The sequence below is a fragment of the Mirounga leonina genome, unplaced genomic scaffold (assembly GCF_011800145.1).
Source record: "Mirounga leonina isolate KUSES-001 unplaced genomic scaffold, KU_Mleo_1.0 Mir_166, whole genome shotgun sequence".
NCBI lineage: Eukaryota > Metazoa > Chordata > Mammalia > Carnivora > Phocidae > Mirounga > Mirounga leonina.
This window is the reverse complement of record NW_023270418.1, coordinates 25562494-25584245: the sequence shown is the minus strand read 5'-3', so window position 1 is coordinate 25584245 and position 21752 is coordinate 25562494. Positions and strand designations below refer to the sequence as shown.

The 21752-nt window shown below is 37.5% G+C and overlaps 1 protein-coding gene and 1 pseudogene across 1 annotated transcript; both read left to right on the top strand.

Annotated features, from left to right (window-relative positions):
- The first annotated feature begins 4764 nt into the window (after positions 1-4764).
- On the top strand, positions 4765-5697 carry LOC118016295 (olfactory receptor 5G3-like). The gene has a single exon (XM_035013733.1). It carries the CDS (start codon positions 4765-4767, stop codon positions 5695-5697), a length of 933 nt encoding a protein of 310 aa, XP_034869624.1.
- A 1337-nt stretch (positions 5698-7034) lies between these two features.
- Positions 7035-19914, top strand: LOC118016294 (annotated as a pseudogene).
- The last annotated feature ends 1838 nt before the right edge of the window (positions 19915-21752 follow it).

Genomic DNA, 21752 nt, shown 5'->3' with positions numbered 1-21752 from the left:
GGCAGGCCACTTCAGATGGCAGGTGGCAAGTTTAATAAGCTAGAGAACTGCCATTCAAGGCTTATCTTAGGCAGCAGATCTCCACACCTGCCCACCAGGATCTTAAACATTTATATAGAGGCCTTAAATGGGTTCAGTCACATACACCATCCAGATGGTCTCAACAACACATTACCCCCTTGAGGCTGTATCTTGAAAATGGCTCCCACTGTGGGAAGGGTGGGCAACATGTACATTCCAAGGACAGGGAATAGGGACTCAGAGCCTCTGATTGCCCAGGTCCAGTGGGAGGGTCAATGGATGGTTATGTCCTCTTGAGGACCACCTCCAGTCAGCCAGCTGACTATCATATTAAGCAATTTTATCTTTTTTAAAAATGTTTTCATTCTCCAGAGGGAAAATTTCTTATAAATGTCCAAGAGAAGCATTTTCCTATAATAGAATTTGCTTTATCATATTTTTTCATATCAAATTATTTCCTCCTCTTGAAGTTTAATAAAGTATCATTTTATTTATCTTTTTTTGTTATTTTCAGTTTCCTTTCCAGTTTTGGGTGATTTCAAGTAGAAGAAAAGGGTAAAATGCTTTTGTTTTGCCTTCTTTAATTGAAGTGTATGATATGATTTAAATTGGTACATTTAAACCATTATGGATTGCAAAATATTTTTGTTTTATTTTCCATTTCGCTCAAAAATACTTATAGAATTTGTCTTCTTTGCAACTTTCTGAGATAGATATTTCATAGGATAAAGACAATTGTAAGGCTATATCCTTGAACTTGCAAAGTCAGATGATAGGATGAGCTATGAAGAAAATGCTATGGTGGTTGCGGGAGTGGGAGATCACATCCCTTTTAGGGGATCGTGGGAAGCTTTCCAGAGGAAGTGGTGACTGAGGTCATCCAGCCTAATTGTATTAGCTTCCCAGTGCTGTCCTAACAAATTACCATAAGCTTAGTGGCTAAAACAACACAAATTTATTACTTTAAAGTTCTGCAGCCTAAAAAGTCCTACACGCATCTCACTGGGCTACAATCAAGGTGTTGCCAGGATTGCATTGCTTTCTGGACTCTCTAGGGCAAATCTGTTTCCTTGATTTTTCCATCTTTTCAAAGCTGCCCACATTCCTCAGCTGATGGCCCCCTTCCTTCATCTTCAAAACCAGCAGTTGTATATCTCTAACCATTTTTCCCTAGTTACATCTCCCTCTGTTGCACCAGAAGGCCCAAGAGATAATCTCCTCATTCCAAGTTCCTTAGGTTAATAACATCATCCAAGTCCCTTTTTGTTGCAGAAGGTACCCTATTTGCAGGTCCCTGGGATTAGGAGGTGGACATCTTTGGAGACCATTATTCTGCCTATCACACTATCTCCTCAGATGCGATGTTTTCTTCACTCCTTTATAAACCTTTATTCCAACCAAGTTGAATGTTCCTGCCTCCTTGTCTCCGTTCATCTCCTTACTTCTACCTGTGATGCCCTTCCTCTTAATTTCAGGTCATCATCTCAAACTTGTCTGTCTTTCCAAACTAATCTGCACATGAAATTTTTCCCAACCACTTCAGCTCAGAATGATTCCTCATTCTTCTAAAATTCTGTGGTTTGTTTTGCCTTGAACCAAGCCAGTGATACATTGAACTGTGGGCTTTCTTTTTATTCCTAGGTCCTGTCTCCACAACTAGGCTGTAGATTCCTAAAAACAATAACTGATATTACTGATCACTTATTATGTGGCGTGTACTCTTGTGAGCCCAATACATGTAATAGCTCATCTAATTCTTCCAATGTCTCTGTAAGCCAGGCTCTATTATTATCTCCATTTTACAGAGGAGGATATTGAGGAACAGAGCATTAAAAACAAACAGAACAAACAGCAAGCCCCACTTGCCAAACTGTGGAACAAACTGTGGAGCTGGGATTTGCACTCAGATTTCAGGATCCAGGCAGCACACTACTCCATCTTAGCATGTGTTTACTGTTAATATCACTACAGATGGAAAATATGGTCTGTTTTGACAAGGAGGATCTCAAAGTGGAAAAAAAATTTTTTTTTCAGGAATCCTCTGTTGGAAAGAAGATGTTATTTTGGAGAAAAATCTTGGCACAAATGCCAATGATATCACTTTAATTTTGTCCCTCAGGTATAAACTCTTAAGGGTTTAGTTCTTCAGAGACCTGGTTTTAACGTATTTAAAACTATCAGAAACATGAGCCCCTTATTTTGTGTTGGGTGTGAGTCAGGCTGTGGGACAAGGAGCACTTCTTTGCTCTCAGGCTCATCTGCATGGAGACTTATCTTCTTTACCAAGTGCTTAAGATGTCATGTCTGCTGCAGAAGGTTACTACCAAGAAAGAAACTAAATTTTCCAAACTGATATTTCTATGAAGACCAGAAAACTCTAGGTTTTGCCATTCATCTTGAAGCAGTTAGTAGGGAAAAAAAGGATTCCCTTAAATAAGTGAGTATCCCACACAGTGATTAAAAAGAAATTTTGAAATACGGTGGAAAGACTTTAGAATGAACCTGACTTTTGGGAACAAAAACTCACCAGCCCAAGTACTCCAGAGAGAGTGGTCTTTGGCTTAGTCCAGCTCTTCACTAAATAACTGATTTTTTGATCTTTTAAAATTGATCTTGTTTTTGGGCGCCTGGGTGGCTCAGTTGGTTAGGCGACTGCCTTCGGCTCAGGTCATGATCCTGGAGTCCCGGGATCGAGTGCCGCATTGGGCTCCCTGCTCAGCGGGGGGTCTGCTTCTCCCTCTGACCCTTCCCCCTCTCATGTGCTCTCTCTCTCTCATTCTCTCTCTCTCAAATAAATCTTAAAAAAAAATTGATCTTGTTTTTTATTTTTGATACTCCAATGTCCAGAATAATTTTAGGGTCAGAGAATGCTAGAAATGGAAAAGTCAAAGGGATCACTCCCCCCCTTATTTATAAGAGAGGCAGGGTGTTTTATTCATATTGGCATGCTGAACAGTGGCAGGGACGGCAGCATTCTCCTCACCAAACACACTCACCTGGTGTGTCCACAGACATCCACAACCACTGCCTGCCAGTTCCAACATAGATTTCAAACTCTTTCAGACATGAAACTAAAGCAGTGTTTTTCCCAACCACTTCAGCTCACAGTGAACATAGAAGCTTTTTCTGAAATCCTGTGGCATGTGTAGTCTTAGACCAACCAAATATTATTTTGAAACGTAGGTTTTCTTTTTATGCCTAGGTCTTATTACCCAATAGGTGTAAATTCCTAAAAATAATTGATATTAGTGGCTGAATTTAATAAGCAATTGCCCTGTGGAAAATGCATGCCACAGATATTTTCTCAAATAATAATAATAAACTCAAGAGGCATAAATAGTGTGTTAACTATTATTTTGTCACTATGGCATTTCAAGGACCACATCCTAATCATTCTATCTTCAAAGTATGGAATGTTTTTGTTTGTTTATAGAGGGAATTATTTGAGTTGATAATAAACATATGAACCTAGAATCTTTCTTTCTTTCTTTTTTTTTGAACCTAGAATCTTTCTTATGGATACTCCCACACCTTGTGCTTCTTACTGTAATTTTAAACAGCTTGATGTATTCTTCCTCAGTTGATGAGTCAGAAAAACATTTGCCTGAAAATTTTGTCTAAATAAAAATGTCAAGCATTTTACACATTTTGTTAATAAAATGGAAATTGCCTGTCCGAATTTATGCCTTAAATAGGTTTATAAACATTACAGGGAATTAGGGGAAATAATTTTATTTTGGTGAAAAAAATATATTCATATATTCATTGAAATTACTGGTAGAAATTACCACTCAAGATGAAGTCAGTTGAGCTTCCAGTGGATAATTATCTTTCTATATGATTTCCATGGAAAGTTGTTATGCAACATTTGGTAAATTAATTAATCTTGAAGGAAAGGCATCTCAATGCCTCCCAAACCATTATATTTCTCCATTTGAATTATATGATTGGTGGAATTTTCTTCACTTCATTTAACTCCCAACTTGAATCCTCTGTTCTTATCTCTTGTGCCACTTCTATGTTCATGACGGTCAAAAGTAAATATATCCAATCTCTCATTTGCAGGGCAGTCCTTTATAAACATGAATAAGATTATTATGTGTTATGATAGAATCCTCCCCATTCTAAATAACCCTACTGACATTTGTTTACATTTCCCTTTGTAAGCCTTTTATAAGGGGAAGAGATTAATATACACAGATATGGGTATTGTCTTCATAACATCTGAATGGTACTATCCACTCCATCAAAACAGGAACTGAAAGGTCTTTATTTCTGTTCTGTTTACCCCATCTCAACTGTCAATTATCAGGATCTGAATTTTTCATCATTTCTTACAATATCACTGGTTACTGTATTCCTAGGTAGGCATTACTATTCTATCATGTGATAAAGATGAAACACAGGGACTGAATTTAATTTCAAATACAGTTTTAGAACCCAAGGGAGTTTTAGATTTTATAGTTAGACTGCTCTTTTGATGGCCAAGAGTACCTGAATCTAAAAAGATCAAGTATGAATTCCTCAAGTTTACACAGGGATCACAATTGACAGGAACTAGTCCTTGGGAATACTGTTGACCAGTCCAACACTGTTTCCATAACTGCCTCTTTTACAGATCCCAAAACCCAAAAAACAAAAAACAACACTGTAATCAGTTTAAGAGGCTGTTTTGTATATGCCCATTGATATTTTAAAAATAAAATGTATTTTTTAATTTCTTACATAGGTTACAACTGACCAATGGAAAATAAGAATCAGACAGAAGTGACTGAATTTCTTTTCTTGGGCCTCATAGATCATCTCCATCAGCAGATTGTCCTCTTTGTCATGCTTCTCTTTGTCTATCTTGTCACCCTGGGGGGTAACATAGGGATGATCATTCTCATATGGACTGATCCAAGACTCCACACGCCTATGTACTTTTTTCTCAGCCATTTGTCCTTTGTAGATATTTGTTCTTTTCCTTCCATTGCCCCCAAGATGCTGTGTGGTATCTTTGCAGAGAAAAAAGGCATCTCTTTCATGGGTTGTGCCACACAGATGTGGTTTTCTGGTTTCTTTGTGGTATCTGAATGTTTCCTCCTGGCTTCTATGGCATATTACCAGTATATGGCCATCTGTAAGCCCTTGCTGTATACACTCATTATGTCTCAGAGGGTCTGTGTGCAGCTAGTTATGGGGCTTTATGCCATGGCTTTTATAAGCAGCATGACCTATATGACATTGACATTTTGCTTATGCTTCTGTGGTCCAAATATAATCAATCATTTTTTCTGTGATATTTCACCACTGCTTTCCCTTGCATGTGCAGACACTTCCATGATTCAGTTTGTATTTTTCTTTCTGGCTGGATCTATAGGAATACTCAGTGGCCTGATCATCATGGTCTCCTGTGTTTGCATCCAGGTGGCCATCTTGAAGATCCAGACTGCTGATGGGAGACAGAAAGCTTTCTCCACTTGCTCTTCTCACCTGGCAGTTGTCTCCATCCTGTATGGGACTCTTTTATTTACCTATGTTTGGCCTGGCTCAACTTCCTCCCTGGATATCAATAAAGTGATTCCTCTATTTTATACTGTGGTAATCCCCATGTCGAACCCCCTCATTTACAGCCTGAGGAACAAGGAGTTGAAAAATGCATTAGGAGGATGTTTGAAAGGAAAAATTCTCTAATAGTTTTGGTAAAATAGAACTCTGTTGTGTCATACCATAGATGTTGGTTCATAATGTGTTGTAAAAAGAACACTGGGCTGAGAATGAGAAGCTCTCTTTAATTCCTGGATGGTTACCAGGTTACTTATAGACAGTCTATATTTTTTTTTCTTCAGTCTTCTTCATTGCTAAATGATGGGGAATACAAAATAATTTACAGATATATTAAAGGTATAAATTTAATGTATGCCAGAAGAAAATCCAGAACAGTTATGTATCTCATATGTGGGATGACATTTATTCCAGACTAGAAAAGCAAATGTTAAAAAGGAAAGATGTTATAAGTGGAAGAAAGAGTTCATTAATAAAGGTTTCATAGATCTTGTTAAAAGTTGAACAATGGAAAGTGAGAGAACACTTGCAAAATGGGTGACTCATAATGAGTTAATGTCCCAGTAGGAAAGTGCTGAACATATATGTACATATATATGACACACAGTAGAGAAATGGACTGATGGATGGATGAGCAATTGGCATAACTGGAAATGCAAATGGCCAAAAATATAAATATATTAAAAAATTGCTCAACTTCAAAATTTTTCAAGTAAATGAAATCAAAATGACAATGCAATGCTTCTTTTCATTTATCAGATTAGCAAACATTAAAATGATTATGTGCAATGCTGGTAAGTTTACCACTGGATATAGACAGCAATATTACACTTAACTATAATAGCTAAGTATAGAATAGCTACATTTTCAGAAAGTAATTTGATGATAGCTATCAAAATTCACATAATCTTTGACCTAGGTATCTTACATTTAGAAATCTGTGCTACAGAAATATAAATACCAGACACAAAAGTTGCAGCATCATTTGTAGGGGGAATAAAAGGAAACTACTTTAATTTGTATCATTAGGAGAAACATACATTCTTTCTTTGAAATGTTGCACAGCTAATTATAAAAAGAGGAAATTAGATATTAATGCTTTAGTTTGGAGGAAACTTAAACAATGATACAATCATTGATAGATGGAAAAAAAAATCAAGCCAAAATTTAATCTGTAGAACTGATCACAGTTTGTGTTGGTTTGCAACTTCCTTGGGAACTTCCAGTGAAATCAGTAAGTGGCCCCCATCACAAAGGGCAGGGAGAGACCAAAGAAAGATGCAGGCCACCTCAGAACAGTAGATGGCAGGTTTAACAGGCAAGGGAACTTATAAAAAAAGTTGTCCTGAGTGCTGCAGTAAGAATGTATCTCTGCTACCTGCCAAATCTTCAAAGTTTATATAGAGGCCTTACCGGGGTTCATTCACATATAGAGAGTCCCAAGAACACATCACTGTTTCAAGGCTATGTCCTTGGGGCAGCTCTTAGGAGCAGAGAAGGTAGGTAGAATGCACATTCCAAGGATAGGAGAGGGGAGAGAAGCCCCCGGTTGCCAGGGTCCATCTCACAGATCAACCAGAGCTCAGGTCTTTTTGATGACCTCTCCCAATACTTTGTAAAAAAAAAAAAAAGTAAAAAAGGTGGAGGTAAAACTTACCTAATGTGTAAAATATATTGGTATGTGCATATGTACATGATCATGGAGAGAAGTGTGCAGTTCCTGGCCAAACTGTTAAATATTGGTTACTTCAGTAGGGTGACTTTGGAAGTAGCAAGGGGCGGGGGTTGCTTCATGCTCATGTGAATTGTTGGACTAATTTTATTTTATTTATTTATTTTATTTTATTTTATTTTATTTTATTTTATTTTATTTTATTTTATTTTATTTAAGATTTTATTTATTTATCAGAGAGAGAGAGACAGAGGCAGGCAGAGGGAGAAGCAGGCTCCTTGCTGAGCAGGGAGCCCGATGCGGCACTCGATCCCAGGACCCGATCCCAGGACCCTGGGATCATGACCTGAGCCGAAGGCAGACGCTTAAAGACTGAGCCACTCAAGTGTCCTTGTTGGACTTATTTTAAAACAATTATTTAATTTTGTAGCTAAAATTTACTTTTAAAAGCTGTAATCTGTGTCAAAGCTGACTGACTGACTGACTGACTGAATGAATGAATATATCCGTAAGTAAATAAATTTGGGCAAATGGACTCAATGCCTTCTGGTACAGGCTACATCTCCATTCTAACATTCTCTGATTTCATGAAACATTTTTAAATACTGGTGAATGAAATCTTTGTCAAAAACTAAGTAAAATGGAGAGATTCTTAGCAACTCTATGCTTCAATCTCTTAGTTTTTCCCTCCAAAGGTAAGTATTTTCTCCCCCCTCAGTCTATAATTTTTATACAAGGTCCTAAGTTTTCTCCTTATTAAAAACATGGAAATGATAAAATTCAAAACAACACAATGTAAATGATGAAGTTTGAAAAGTAAACTAAATGTTATCTTAAATATATCCGTATTAAATGACACTTTATACTTTTTGTAGCACAACATTTCATAGAAAGAATGGATGCTTCTCCTACTGATACAACTTGTTTCCTTTTTATTCCCCGTACAAATGATGTCCCAACATTTGTGCCTGGTATTTATACACGTGTAGCACAGATTTCCAAATGTAAGATATAGCTAGGTCAAAGATTATGAATGATTCGTTTTGTTCATTGTCAGTTTTGTGAACTTTCCCAACACCATCTTACTAAGAATTGTTAAAACTTGGGCTTAGGTGTGCCAAAGGGAAATGTATTTTTATCTAGAAAGATCAACAGTTTCTTTCCAGTAAGCCTTTGCCTTAAAATGACTCTATTCTGCATCTTCATTATATAACATGTCTCAAATCTGTCACCTGTTGAGATAGTCATTTCCTAGTATGAGAGCTAAAGTATTTTCTGTCGTTTTAATGACTTCTTAAACATTTATGATGCACATTCTATTGAATGGGGATTGGGAGGAGAACAGCAGGAAGCAAGTGATAATTATAAATTTCCTGAATTGCTCTATGGTCCTTCTCCAAGAATATGCAAATATATTCAAACCAACTGTCATTCTCTAGCTCAAGTTATTGCTGTTCTGATCTTCTAATGTATTCTGCCTAGAATTCTCTTCCTATCATATTCACATGGATTAACTACTTGTTTTTCATATACCATCTAAGTATTACTGCCACTCAGAGACTCACCCTAAGGGAGTGATTAGAGATGGGATCAATTAGAGCCCCTCTGTATTTTGCTCTTATGGCACCATATTCTTTTCCTTTAGACTTTATAGGTGTAACACAGTACATCTTAAAATAGATTTTTGGTTTTTTTGTATTAGTAAGAAATTTTCCCAACTGATTCTTCCTATAGGGCAGTGACAGAAATTCACATGCAGGTGCATTTTTTGTTTGTTTGTTCACCCTGGTGAATAAACCCCAATATCAGAGGGAAATTCTCTGTCAGTTAAGGCCTCCACTCACTGAAATTTCCTGATTTGTAATATTGGTTCCTGGCAGAAGGCTGTTGATTTTCATAAGGCACATTGTTTCTGAGAAGTCAGATGTTAATTCTAATCTTTGTTCCTCTGTAGATGAGGCATTTTTGTCTGTGGCTTCTTTCAAGATTTTTTTCTTTATTTTTTATTTTCTGTACTTTGAAAATTATATGCCTAGGTATAGTTTTTGCTGGCATTTATTTTGCTTGCTGTTCTCTGAGCTCCCTGGATCTGTAGTTTGGTGTCTAAGTTTAATTTGGGGAAAATAGTCACTTCAAATATTTATTTTTTTAAAGATTTATTTATTTATTTTACAGGGAGAGACACAGAGAGAGAGAGATAGAGTTGGGGGGAGAGGAAGAGGGAGAGAATCTCAAGCAGACTCCCCGTTGAGTGCAGAGCCTGATGCAGGGCTTGATCTCATGGCCCTGAGATCATGACCTGAGCCAAAATCAGGAGTCAGACACTCAACTGACTGAGCCACTCAGACACCCCTCAAATATTTTTTCTATTCATTTCCTTCTTTCTTCTTCTGATATTCCCATTATGTATATGTTACTCCTTTTGCAGTTGTCGCTCCACAGACCTTACTTAGATATTTGTCCCCGTTCTTTTTTTTGTCTTTGTTTTCTTTCCTTTTCAGTTTTTGAAGTTTCTATTGCTATATCTTCAGGCTCATTGATTCTCTCCTCAGCCGTGTCCAGTGTACATATGAGCCCATCAAAGGCATTCTTCATTTTGGTTACAGTGTTTTTGATCTCCAGCATTTTAATCATAGTTGATTTAAATTCCTGGTCTGATAATTCTGACATCTCTACCATGTCTGATTCTAATGCTTGCTCTCTCTCTTCAGATCATGTTTTTGCCTTTTTGTATCTGCCTTGTAATTTTTTCTTGATAGCCAGATGATGTTCCAGGTAAGAGGGGCTGTATAAACAGGTCTTTAGCAAGGTGGTGGCAAGATGTGGAGGGAGGGGAGCATTCTGTAGTCCTCTGATTAGGTCTCAGGCTTTTGGTGGAGCTATGCCTCTGGACTGTGAACTTCAAAAGAGTTTCTCAGGGTTTTTCTCCCTTGTAAACTGGGACAGGATGATGACAGCAGACTGGAGTGGGTTATTTCCTTCCTTCAGGTGGAAGGCTAGAGGAGGCTGAAGTTGGCCATTTCTCTTTCCTCAGATTCATCAGGCTCTGAGAATACCCCAGCAGGGGATTGCGTAGTTAACTAGTTTCTCCTGAGGGCAGGCTTTGTTAAGAAGTACAGACCCTCTGATGGGTTTCAGAATCCTTCCTCTTCTCCCCTGATGGAAGCACAAGGGGATTTTTCTCTTACATTTACTATGGGACCTAGTCGAACTCCTGGAGGTAAATCTCACTCTATTGTTCAGTTCAGGTTTTCCTATCAAGGCCCTGGTTCCCATGGCAGTTTCCTCTTGTGAGCAAACTGTGACTCTCTGCTTTCACCTGTCTGTCTCTCCAATCTTGGGGGCAGTGGTTTGCCCTGTGTCCTCCCCTGTCTTATAGATCCAAGAAGAATTATTGATTATTCAGTATCTTTAGCTTTTTTACTGATTAGGACAGACTGGTGACTTCCAAGATCCTTACCTGCAGAACTAGGAACCTGAAGTCCCTTCATGGTTTTGTAATAATGTTCTCTGGCTGAGATCTCTCATCTTCCAATATGTGCCTGGGGGACTTTCTGACCTTTCTGCCCTGGCTTGAAGCTCATTTTCTCAATGATATTTACTCTAACTTATTGAATGCTGAATTTATTACTATCATTACCCCATCAGGAAACTTAGATTCCCTTTACTCTGATCTAACTTTTTCTGTTATTGATCACACTTATCACTTTCCAACAAATAATACATTTAAATGCATTATTTTAAATTTATTTTTATTTCAAGTTTTTATTTAAATTGTAGTTAGTTAACATAGAGCATAATATTGGTTTCAGGAGAAGAATTTAGTGATTCATCACTTACATACAACACCCAGTGCTCATCACAACAAGTGCCCTCCTCAATACCCATCACCATTTAGCCCTTCCCCACCCACCTCCCCTCTGGTAACCATCAGTTTGTTCTTTTGTTCTCTATAGTTAAAAGTTTCTAAGGCTTTGCCTCAAATTCAAAATGGATGAAAGACCTAAATGTGAGATGGGAAACCATCAAAATCCTAGAGAACACAGGCAGTTACCTCTTTGACACTGGCCATAGTAATTTCTTACAAGACATGTTGCTGGAGGCAAGGGAAACAAAAGCAAAAATGAACTATTGGAACTTCATCAAGATAAAAACACCATACACAAAGATAAACTCAAAATGGATGAAAGACCTACATGTGAGACAGGAATCCATCAAAATCCTAGGAGTGAACACAGGCAGCAACCTCTTTGACTTTGGCTGCAGCAGCTTCTTGCTAGACACGTCTCCAAGGGCAAGGGAAACAAAAGCAAAAATGAACTATTGGGACTTCATCAAAGGAAGCTTCTGAGAGCAAAGGAAACAGTCAACAAAACTAAAAGGCAAACTATAGAATGGGAGAAGATATCTGCAAATGACATATCAGATAAAGGGCTAGTATCCAAGATCTATAAAGAACTCATCAAACTCAACACCCAAAAAGCAAACAATCCAATCAAGAAATGGGCAGAAGACATGAACCGACACTTTTCCAAAGAAAACATCCAAATGGCCAATAGATACATGTAAAAATGCGCCACATCACTTGGCATCAGGAAAATACAAATCAAAACTACAATGAGATACCACTTCACAACAGTCAGAATGATTAAAATTAATAAGTCAGGAAACAATAAATGTTGGCGTGGATGTGGTGAAAGGGGAACCTCTTACACTGTTGATGGGAATGCAAGCTAGTGCAGCCACTCTGGAAAACAGTATGGAGGTTCCTCAAGAAGTTAAAAATAGCCTGGTGATGGGTATTAAAGAGGACACGTACTGAATGGAACACTGGGTGTTATACGCAAACAATGAATCATGGAACACTACGTCAAAAATTAATGATGTAATGTATGGTGATTAACATAACATAATAAAATTTAAAAAAAGAAGTTAAAAATAGATCTACCCTATGACCCAGCAATTGCACTACAAGGTATTTACCCCAGAGATACAAATGTAGTGATCCGAAGGGGCACCTGCATCCCAATGTTTATAGCAGCAATGTCCACAATAGCCAAACTGTGGAAAGAGCCAAGATGTCTATTGACAGATAAATGGATAAAGAAGATGTGGTGTATATATACAATGTAATATTACTCAGCCATCAGAAAGAATGAATACTTACCATTTACATTGATGTGGATGGAACTGGAGGGTGTTATGCTGAGTGAAATAAGTCAACCAGAGAAAGACAATTATCATATGGTTTTACTCATATGGGAAACATAAGAAACAGGGCAGAGGGCTGTAGGGGAAGGGAGGGAAAACTGAATGGGAAGTCATCAGAAAGGGAGAAAAACCATGAGAGACTCTTAACTATAGGAAACAAACTGAGGGTCCCTGGAAGGGAGGTGGGTGGGGGATGGGGTAATTGGGTGATGGGCATTAAGGAGGGCACGTGATGTGATGAGCACTGGGTGTTAAATGCAACTGGTGAATTATTGAACTCTACATCTGAAACTAATTATGTATTATATGTTGGCTAGTTGAATTTAAATTAAAAAAAATAAAAACTTCTGCACAAAGAAAGAAACAGTGAAAAAAACTAAAAGACAACCTAGGGAATGGGAGAAGATATTTGCAAATGACATATCTGATAAAGGGCTAGTATCCAAAATCTATAAAGAACTTATCAAACTCTCCCCCAAAAAACTAAATAATTCAGTTAAGAAATGGGCAGAACACATGAATAGATATTTTTCTAAAGAAGACATACAGATGGCAGTCATATTACAATATATAAACCTACATATACAACCTACTACCCAGGAATTGCACTAGTAGGTATTTACCCAGAGAATACAAAAATACTGATTCAAAGGGACACATGCACGCTGATGTTCATAGCAGCATTATCAGCAATAGCCAAACTATGCAGAGAGCTCAGATGTTCATCGATTGATGGATGGATAAAGAAAATGTGATACACACACACACACACACACACACAGAGGAATATTACTCAGCCATCAAAAAGAATGAAATCTTGCCATTTGCAATGAAGTAGATGGAGCTAGAGTATATTATGCTAAGCAAAATTAGTCAGAGAAAGACAAATGCCATATGATTTCACTCACATGTGAATTTAAGAAACAAAACAGATGAACATAGGGGAAGAGAAGAAATTGATTTTAAAATTTATTATTTATTATCTTCCCTCATTAAAATGAAAGTTCCATGTGTGCATATTATTTTAATAAACTTATACAACTCAACCACTATTTGGACATAGTGTATGCTTGATATTTATTCAATAGTAAGATGGTGTGACTTTTAGTATGAGAAAAAAGTCTGACTCATGTGATGGATGAGTAACCTCACTATTATTTGGTCATCACACATTCTTATGCTGACTACATGCATTCTTGATGTATCAGAGTCTAACACAAATGAGTGCTTGTTTCTCCATCTTACCTGAGGGTCTTAGAACACTTTAATTCCATTCAACCCACTCTTAATTTGAATGTTTATTGTTATCATTTACATCAGCTTTCTATAAAAGACACTATTATCAGTTTCTATTAGTTAATATCTCTGTAGTTATTCACATCTTAATTTTTCTATTGAAATACATGCCTCTCTGGATCCCTAAGGTTCCATAAGAAGTAATTTTCTTTCTGAGTAAAGAACTTATTAGTATTATCTCTAGTTCAGCCTACACATGAAAAAATTCTCTTAGATTTTGCATGTTTGAATATGCCTTCATTTCATCTTCATGGATAGTTTCATCTAGTGTAGGATTCTCAGCTGAGAAAAGAAAGTGTTATTAAGAATATTGTAAGGAAAGAAAATATTCCATACAGTATGGAAAAAGAAATCACATATAAGTAGAACTGTGCAGTTCAAACCCATGTTGTTCAAGGGTCAACTGTAATAAGTTTTTTGGGATTTCAAGAGGAAGCACTCATTTTGGTTTTAGGTTGAAGATTGTTTAATAAAAAGGAAAAACACCTATGTGTAAGTTGTTTGATATTTAAAAAATATCCCCTATATTTGGTGTTGTGGACTGAATTGTATTCTGCTAAAATTAATCTATCGAAGACCTAAACCCCAATGTGACTGTATTTGGAGATAGGGACTTTACTGAGGTAATTTAGGTTAAATGAGGTCATAACAATGTAGTAGTTAAGTTTTGGGGGAATCAAAAATTAAATGCAGAATTTTGGCTGCTCGGGGGGTTGGTGCCCTTAACCCCAGCAATGTTCAAATGTCAATTATATATGAAACTTAATATTGTGGTTGTGGAATTTTCCAGGTGCTCTGATTTCTAACTACGTATGTATTAGAGCACATATGGAATTTAGTCTGTAGAGCTCTGTTCTGGGGCATCACCTAATATGAATGATTTCAAAGTTAAAAATATAGTATATTTATTTCACTGATAACCAGAAATGTTTGACCCCTGAGAGTATATTACTTATATAAAAGTGTATCTGCAAGTTGTCTCTTGGAGTCCTTTTCCCAATTGAGAAACCTCCCCAGTCATTCTGAATAAACCTAAACCAAGATATTTCCAAATTGTGTGTGTATTTGATTTTTCTGCATTTATGTCCAGTCTCCTTAAACAATCTGTACCAAGTTTCAGGGGTAGTTTTTGAATTGTGAATTTCTGTCTCTTGGCATCCAGTGCTTCTTGTTCAATAGAATTCTGCTTCATTTTTCAGAGATGATCCCAAGATGACAGTATTTTTCTTTTTCTTCAGAATCCTTCCTCGAGAGAAATCCCATTGTGAGGTAATATTGTCTCAAACTCTAACACCCATGTCACTTTAATTTCTCCTCAATGGATGTAGACTTGAGGTTCAGGATTCTTCAGAGATCAGCTGCCAAGTGACTCGAAACTTAAAAATATGCACTTCATACTGTGCCACATGAGATTCAGAAAAGGACAAGGAATTATTTCATCTGCTAAGAGACCCTGGTTAATCAGGACAAAGATAACCCATCTTTTTCATCAGAATATAATAAAAATCCATAATACTTCAACAACACTACATTGGAGACATTTTATTCTTTTTGCCTGAGGTCAGAAGCTGAAACATTTTGGTACAATTTTGAAGTAATTAAAAGGGGAAGAATAAAGGATTTTACCAAAGAGGTAAGTTTGCTAAATATTGGATAAACCAAGTCCATAGAATGATATTACTATGATGATATGGCCAAAATTAGTTTTTAAACTCTCCTAATAGAATAGATCAGCTCAAGTGTTCTTGTGCACACTTCACATTAAACGTAAAATTTACATGATTCTTAAACCTGAATAGCAGGTCTTTTTGGTCTTTTTGAGTTACCAAAATATTCTTTCAATCTCTCCATTTTAATGAGAGTCTGGTGATGTAACATGACTAGTATTCCACTGCTAGTGGGTTTTTTTTTTTTTTTACATATACTCTTTCAAAACTAATTTTCCTGAATTCTATTTCATTACTTTTCCTGCAATTATACATGTCCATTCATGAGCAAATAAAAGCATTATTTGCAATGGGTCATGCTTCTGTTGGAAGCTTAGATTTGTGTATGAAATATCATTAAGTGACATTCACCCATTTGACTAATGCAAACACAATTCCTAGGGATCTTCCATGAATAATTTATTGGAGAGATAAATGTGTAACCACTTTTGCCAACTATAGTCATATCATAATGACATTTAAATTTACTTTAAACATTATTAGATTTCATTGGACAATGACATTTTATATTGTATTTGTTACACAAGGGATTCACTGGAGGGTTCACATGTAGAGAAATGTAAGAGACTCTATAGTAGGGCTTAGAAGACTTAATGTGTGTGTGTATCATCTGGGAATCTTGTTAAAATGCAGATTTTGACTAGGTTTAACTGGAGTGGTGCTTCAGATTCTGCATTTCTGATAAGCTTTCAGTCAGTGCTGGTGCTGCTGATTCATGGACCAGACATTGAATAGTGAGGCTGTAGACAGTTCAGATGACTGTTCCACAGTGTCCTATACCTTGACATTGTGTGGGTCATTTGAAATGGTCTGTCTTCCCTATTCCTATTTTATGAGTCAGAAATATTTGATCAGGAATTTATCAAAATTAATATTTCTTCATCATGATGTCTTGAATTGTGTTCTTAGGGAAAATGAGGAATTGGAGAAAATATGGTTGACATGATAATGATAATTTTCTTTTCCCTCATTCATTTATTCGAGTATCTAATACTTTCCCCACTCTGATAAGCACTGGGGATACAAACATGAGGAAAGAAGATGTGCTTTGCTCACGTTGTTCTGTGTTGGGAAATAACGTAGTATATTGATAAATGCTGTATAAAGGGACATTATGTGCTCTAGAATTATGATGAGGGACAAACAAAAGGTGACTTGAGGTCCCAGACAAACGTCATAGAGGAGAGAAGAGAAGGAGCAGGGAATTAATTTTTAGTGAGCCCTTATTATATAGCAGGTGTTTTGCATGGCTAATTTAATCCAGTCTTTCAAACAGCTCTGTGAGCTAAGTATTTTTCATTCCTTTTTAAATTTACATTAATAATACAAAACTATATATGTAGAAAAAAGCAGAGCCAGTGTTTAATTCTAGGTTCACTTGGTTCTAGTTTTGAGCTGATTCCTGTCTCTTATGCGGTCTCAGTCATATAGTGGCATTTGAGCTGAGATTCCTTCTTTCCTTCATGGCACTATTTGCTCCCTGAGATGATACATGTTTATACATTGTAGTGGGTTGAATAGTTCCCCTTGTAGTTGAATAGTTCCCCCAAATATTCATGTCCGTCCAGGGCTTGAGAATGTAACCTTATTTGGAATAGGCTCTTTGCAGATATGATTGAAGTCATACTGAATTAGGGGAAGCCCCTACATCCAAGGACTGATGTTTTTATAAAAACAGGAGAGGACGTAGAGACACACAAATAGGAAACCATGGGAAGATGGAGTCAAAAAATGGTGTTAATCTGTCACAAACCAAGGAATGCTAGGAGGAAGCAGAACGTGGAAGAGACAAGAAAGGATTCCTTTCTAGAGCCTTCAGAAGGAGTGCGGCCCTGCCAACACCTTTGTTTTCAGACTTCTGGCTTATGGCTATTTGAGTGGCGGCCTTAGAAAACTAATATACACATGCAATAATTATGCATTTATGTGTTTGTTTATAGTGTTGTATCTAACTGGAAAGTAAGGCCCTCTTATTTTACAAATACTTGGTTTTTCACTCAGACATGGTTACAGTGTCCAAGGCTATGCCTGGAGTCCATGCCTGGATAGTAAAAAATGTTTGTTGAATAAAGAAGTATGTGAACAAATTTGTGAATTCCAGGTTTTTGATACCTCTCCTTTTTCTCTTTAAAGGTCCATTTCTATGTATATCGCATATGGTGGAAAACATCAGTTTGAGTTTTTATTAGTATGTTGTCAGGACAAGGAAGTATCATAGTAATAGCTGTGGAGGAGAAGGGTTTTCCCATCTTAATAATGTGAGTTACCTTTTCAAGCTGAATGCACTCAGGATTTGAACATTTTATTTATTTTTGCAATTTTCCTGGAATGTGAGTTCAGCACTGGTTATTATTTTTCCATTCAACCAGAAGGAAATGGAAACTAGATGTTGTTGTCTCAAAATCATGAAACTAAAGAGCTGAAGGCAATTTTGGACGATCCATATAAGTTAAATAAATAAGTAAAACTCATAGACATTAAGAATAAATTGCTCAAGGTCACATAGACAGCAAAATATCCATACCTCAGAGCCTGGGAATTTGACTAATTCCATGAATGTTTGCTGTGCTTTTCATGATTTTAAACAAGTTATTTAGCATATTATGATTTAATAAAGCTGAGTAGCAAATGCAAGGGTGTTTGTTATATACATCTCTGTAACTTTTTATGTATTTGCTAATGGGTTAAAAAGCTATTAATTATTAACCTATAATTACTGATTATATTGCTAGCCCCCAGTTAACTACTGACCTATAAAAACTTTTTTTCTTGCTCTCATTACAGATTGTCACCCAACAATGGACAATAATCAAACAGCAGTGACTGAATTTCTTTTTGTGGGGCTCACAGATCATCTTCCACAGAAGATTCATCTCTTCTTGATATTTCTTTTTGTTTATCTTGTCACATTGGGGGGAACTTGGGGATGGTCACCCTGATATGGATGGATTCCTGACTCCAAACCCCATTTTCTTTTTTCTCAGCCACTTGTCTCTTGTGGATGTCCGCTCCTCTTCTTCTGTTGTTCCACAGATGTTGTGTGATACTTTTCTGGAGAGAAAAATCATCTCCTTTGTGCCTGTGCTATACAAATGTGGTTTTTTTGGTCAGTTTGTAGTGACCGGGTGTTTCCTCTTGGCCACCATGGCATATGACCGGTACATAGCCTTCTGCAACCCCTTGTTGTATAAAGACATCATGTGCCAGATGGCCTGTATGCAGCTGGTGATAGGGCCCTATGCCATGGGCCTTCTAAGTTCCATTATCCATGAGACCTTCACGTTTCGCTTACCCTTCTGTGGTCCCAATGTGGTCAACCACTTTTTCTCTGACATTCTCCCTGTTCTCTACCTGGCATGTGCTGATACGCAGAACAGTAAGTTGATTCTTTTCATTATGGCTGGATTAATAGGAATATTCAGTGCCCTAATCATCCTGGTCTTCTATATTTTTATCCTCAAAACCATATTGAATATCCACTCTGCTGATGGGGGAGGCGGAAAACTTTCTCTTCCTACTTCTCACACCTGTCTGCTGTGGCCACTTTTCTTCATTTATATACAGTCCAATTCAAGTTCATCTCAGGACATTAATAAAATGGTTTCTGCAGAAAGACATGTATCATATGAACTCACTGATATGAGGAATTCTTAATCTCAGGAAACAAACTGAGGGTTGCTGGAGTGGTGGGGGGTGGGAAGGATGGGGTGGCTGGGTGATAGACACTGGGGAGGGTATGTGCTCTGGTAAGCGCTGTGAATTGTGCAAGACTGTTGAATCACAGATCTGTACCTCTGAAACAAATAATGCAATATATGTTAAGGAAAAAAAACAAAAAAACAAAAAGGGCGCCTGGGTGGCTCAGATGGTTAAGCGTCTGCCTTCGGCTCAGGTCATGATCCCAGCATCCTGGGATCGAGTCCCGCATCGGGCTCCCTGCTCCTTGGGAGCCTGCTTCTCCCTCTGCCTCTCTCTCTGTCTCTCATGAATAAATAACCACATAACTTGGGTCACACTTTTATTTTCTCCAGGTCCAATATTCTTTCAACCATACTCCCATGTTTTATTTTCTGAAACTTAGTAACAAGTCTAAGAAATGAGGGGATCAACCATATTTTTGTGCAACTCTAAGACTCAGTGAGAGCCACACCCTCTCTTCTCTTGAAGGCTTTCTTTACAGGATGTAAATCATCTGTAAGGCCCTAGAATGTGCTTGTCTTGCTTGTTTTTCACCAAGCTTTCTGCCAGTTTTTGTGACTGTGTTGAGTAATGATGTGAGTCAAGATGCTATTTAATTAAGAGTCTAAGAATGGGAGTCAAAGAATGTTAGAATCAATAATTAAACAGTTTTTTATATAGGCCTCTTACGTGACTGACACTTTACTGGTTATTATTCATATTGAGAAGAAAAGTCCTTCTGGAGTTTTCAGGCTAGTGTAAAGGAAAGACAAACAAGAAGATTGAAAAATATTTACATATACATGGTGATTTCTTTGACAAACATAAGATAATCAAGGAAAAATAGGCAGTATATTTTAGGAAGGATAATTAAAAAAAAAAGCCTCTTTAGGGATTGGCAAAGTTGAAAAAATTCTTTTTATAGTATGGCTTTTCATGGAATCTAGAGGTCACTATTTGGATCATCAAAGGAGAAAGTGCTCCCTTCCCCATATAGTAACAGACGGTTCTGGGTATTCTAGCACCGAGTTGGGTGCGTGTGTTTGGGGGGGCCTAGAGTTTGCAAGCTAATTGAGTTTGATCTTCAGAAAACTTTTATTCATTCCTTTAGATGATGTAAGTTTTGGGAATGGGCAAGGTTGAAAGTAGGAGGGCACATGATATGTTTTATTGGGAGAAGGGATTTATTATATGCCGTGTAAACGCTGATAAAAATGATCACTTTCGAGAATAAAGTACTTGTTATCTTTCACCAGGTGACTCTTTGCTGCAGAAATTCGTAAGATCTTCCAGGCACTTTATGCTGGATTAATTGTGGTCTATTTCCTACTCACTCCAGGCCTCTGTGTGCCATGAAAACAGGACCATACAGAGAGCTGTGCTGATTGTCTTGGTAGCCTTAAGCAGTGCAGTCTGAACTTGTTTTGAGGGAGGGGGTAGCACACTGTTCAAGCCAGACTCCTCTTCAGTGATGTGTGCACCATCCAGAGGCTTCCTCCATGGGACTTCTTCAGTCATTCTTGGGGTCTTATGTGGCCTTTCCATTTTCTGTTTCCTCATCCTGGCAGTGTTGCCAGTCAATCTTTACCTCATCTGAGTCTCTCCTCAAATGTGATTCCATCCAAGAGGCCCTCTGGGCCTCTTTACCTCAAATAATTCTCTGCTCCTCCCATATCTCAACTATTTACCTTTTTTTCTTTATTATTTTTCAAACATGCTCCTGTAGTTGCTTTCTACTGCAGCATAAGAAATCGCCACAAAGCCAGTAAGTTATAACCACACAAATTTACTGCCTCACAGTTTCCCTGGGTCTTGGGTCCAGGTCCATCATAGCCTGATTCTCTTCTCAGGGTCTCACAAGGCTGAAACAAACCTGTTGCTTGGGCTCAGCTCCCTCCTACAGGCTCCGGGGAAGACTCACTTCCAAGATCACTGGTGTGTTTGAGAATATTCAATTCCTTGTTGCAGGGCTGTGTCAGCTCCTCAGTGTTGCTCACCTGCCTTCTGTTGTGGCCCTTCCAGCTTTGGACCAGCAGTTTCTTCTCTAGATCTCCACACATTTCCAACCTCTCTGACTCTTCTGCTCTGTGCTGGAGAAATCTTGGGACCCACCCATTCATCCAGGGTGATGTCTCTTAGAAGGTTAACTGTGTCATATAATATAACATAATCATATGAGTGGTACTTCATCATATTCAGAGATTCCTGGGATTAGGGCAAAGATTAGAGATCTTTACAGGACCATTTTAGGAATTCTGCCACCCACACTGATGCTCACAGAATAAACATCTATACTAAAGAACAGTAGTCTGTGAAGGGGAAGAATTGACATTCGAGGTTGTCCTTGTTAATTTGTGCGTGTGTGTTTTCTTTACTGGATCTGCAGTTCTGATTTTTTTCTGTTTGTTTCTATGCTAACATAATTTTTAAAGCAGTTATTAGTGTAGAATTTTTTTTCTCTAATAGTAATACTATTTTATACATTTGATGAGGATCTGCTATATCATAGACACTGTACTACGTGTTTTTGAAAACATCTTACTGAATATTTCAGTTCCCTTTGGTGATATGAGTTATTTGATCCACTTTACAGTTGAAGA

Bases quoted from the DNA above. Each gene is read 5' to 3' on its own strand.
- LOC118016295 (XM_035013733.1), top strand. From the start codon at position 4,765: ATGGAAAATAAGAATCAGACAGAAGTGACTGAATTTCTTTTCTTGGGC.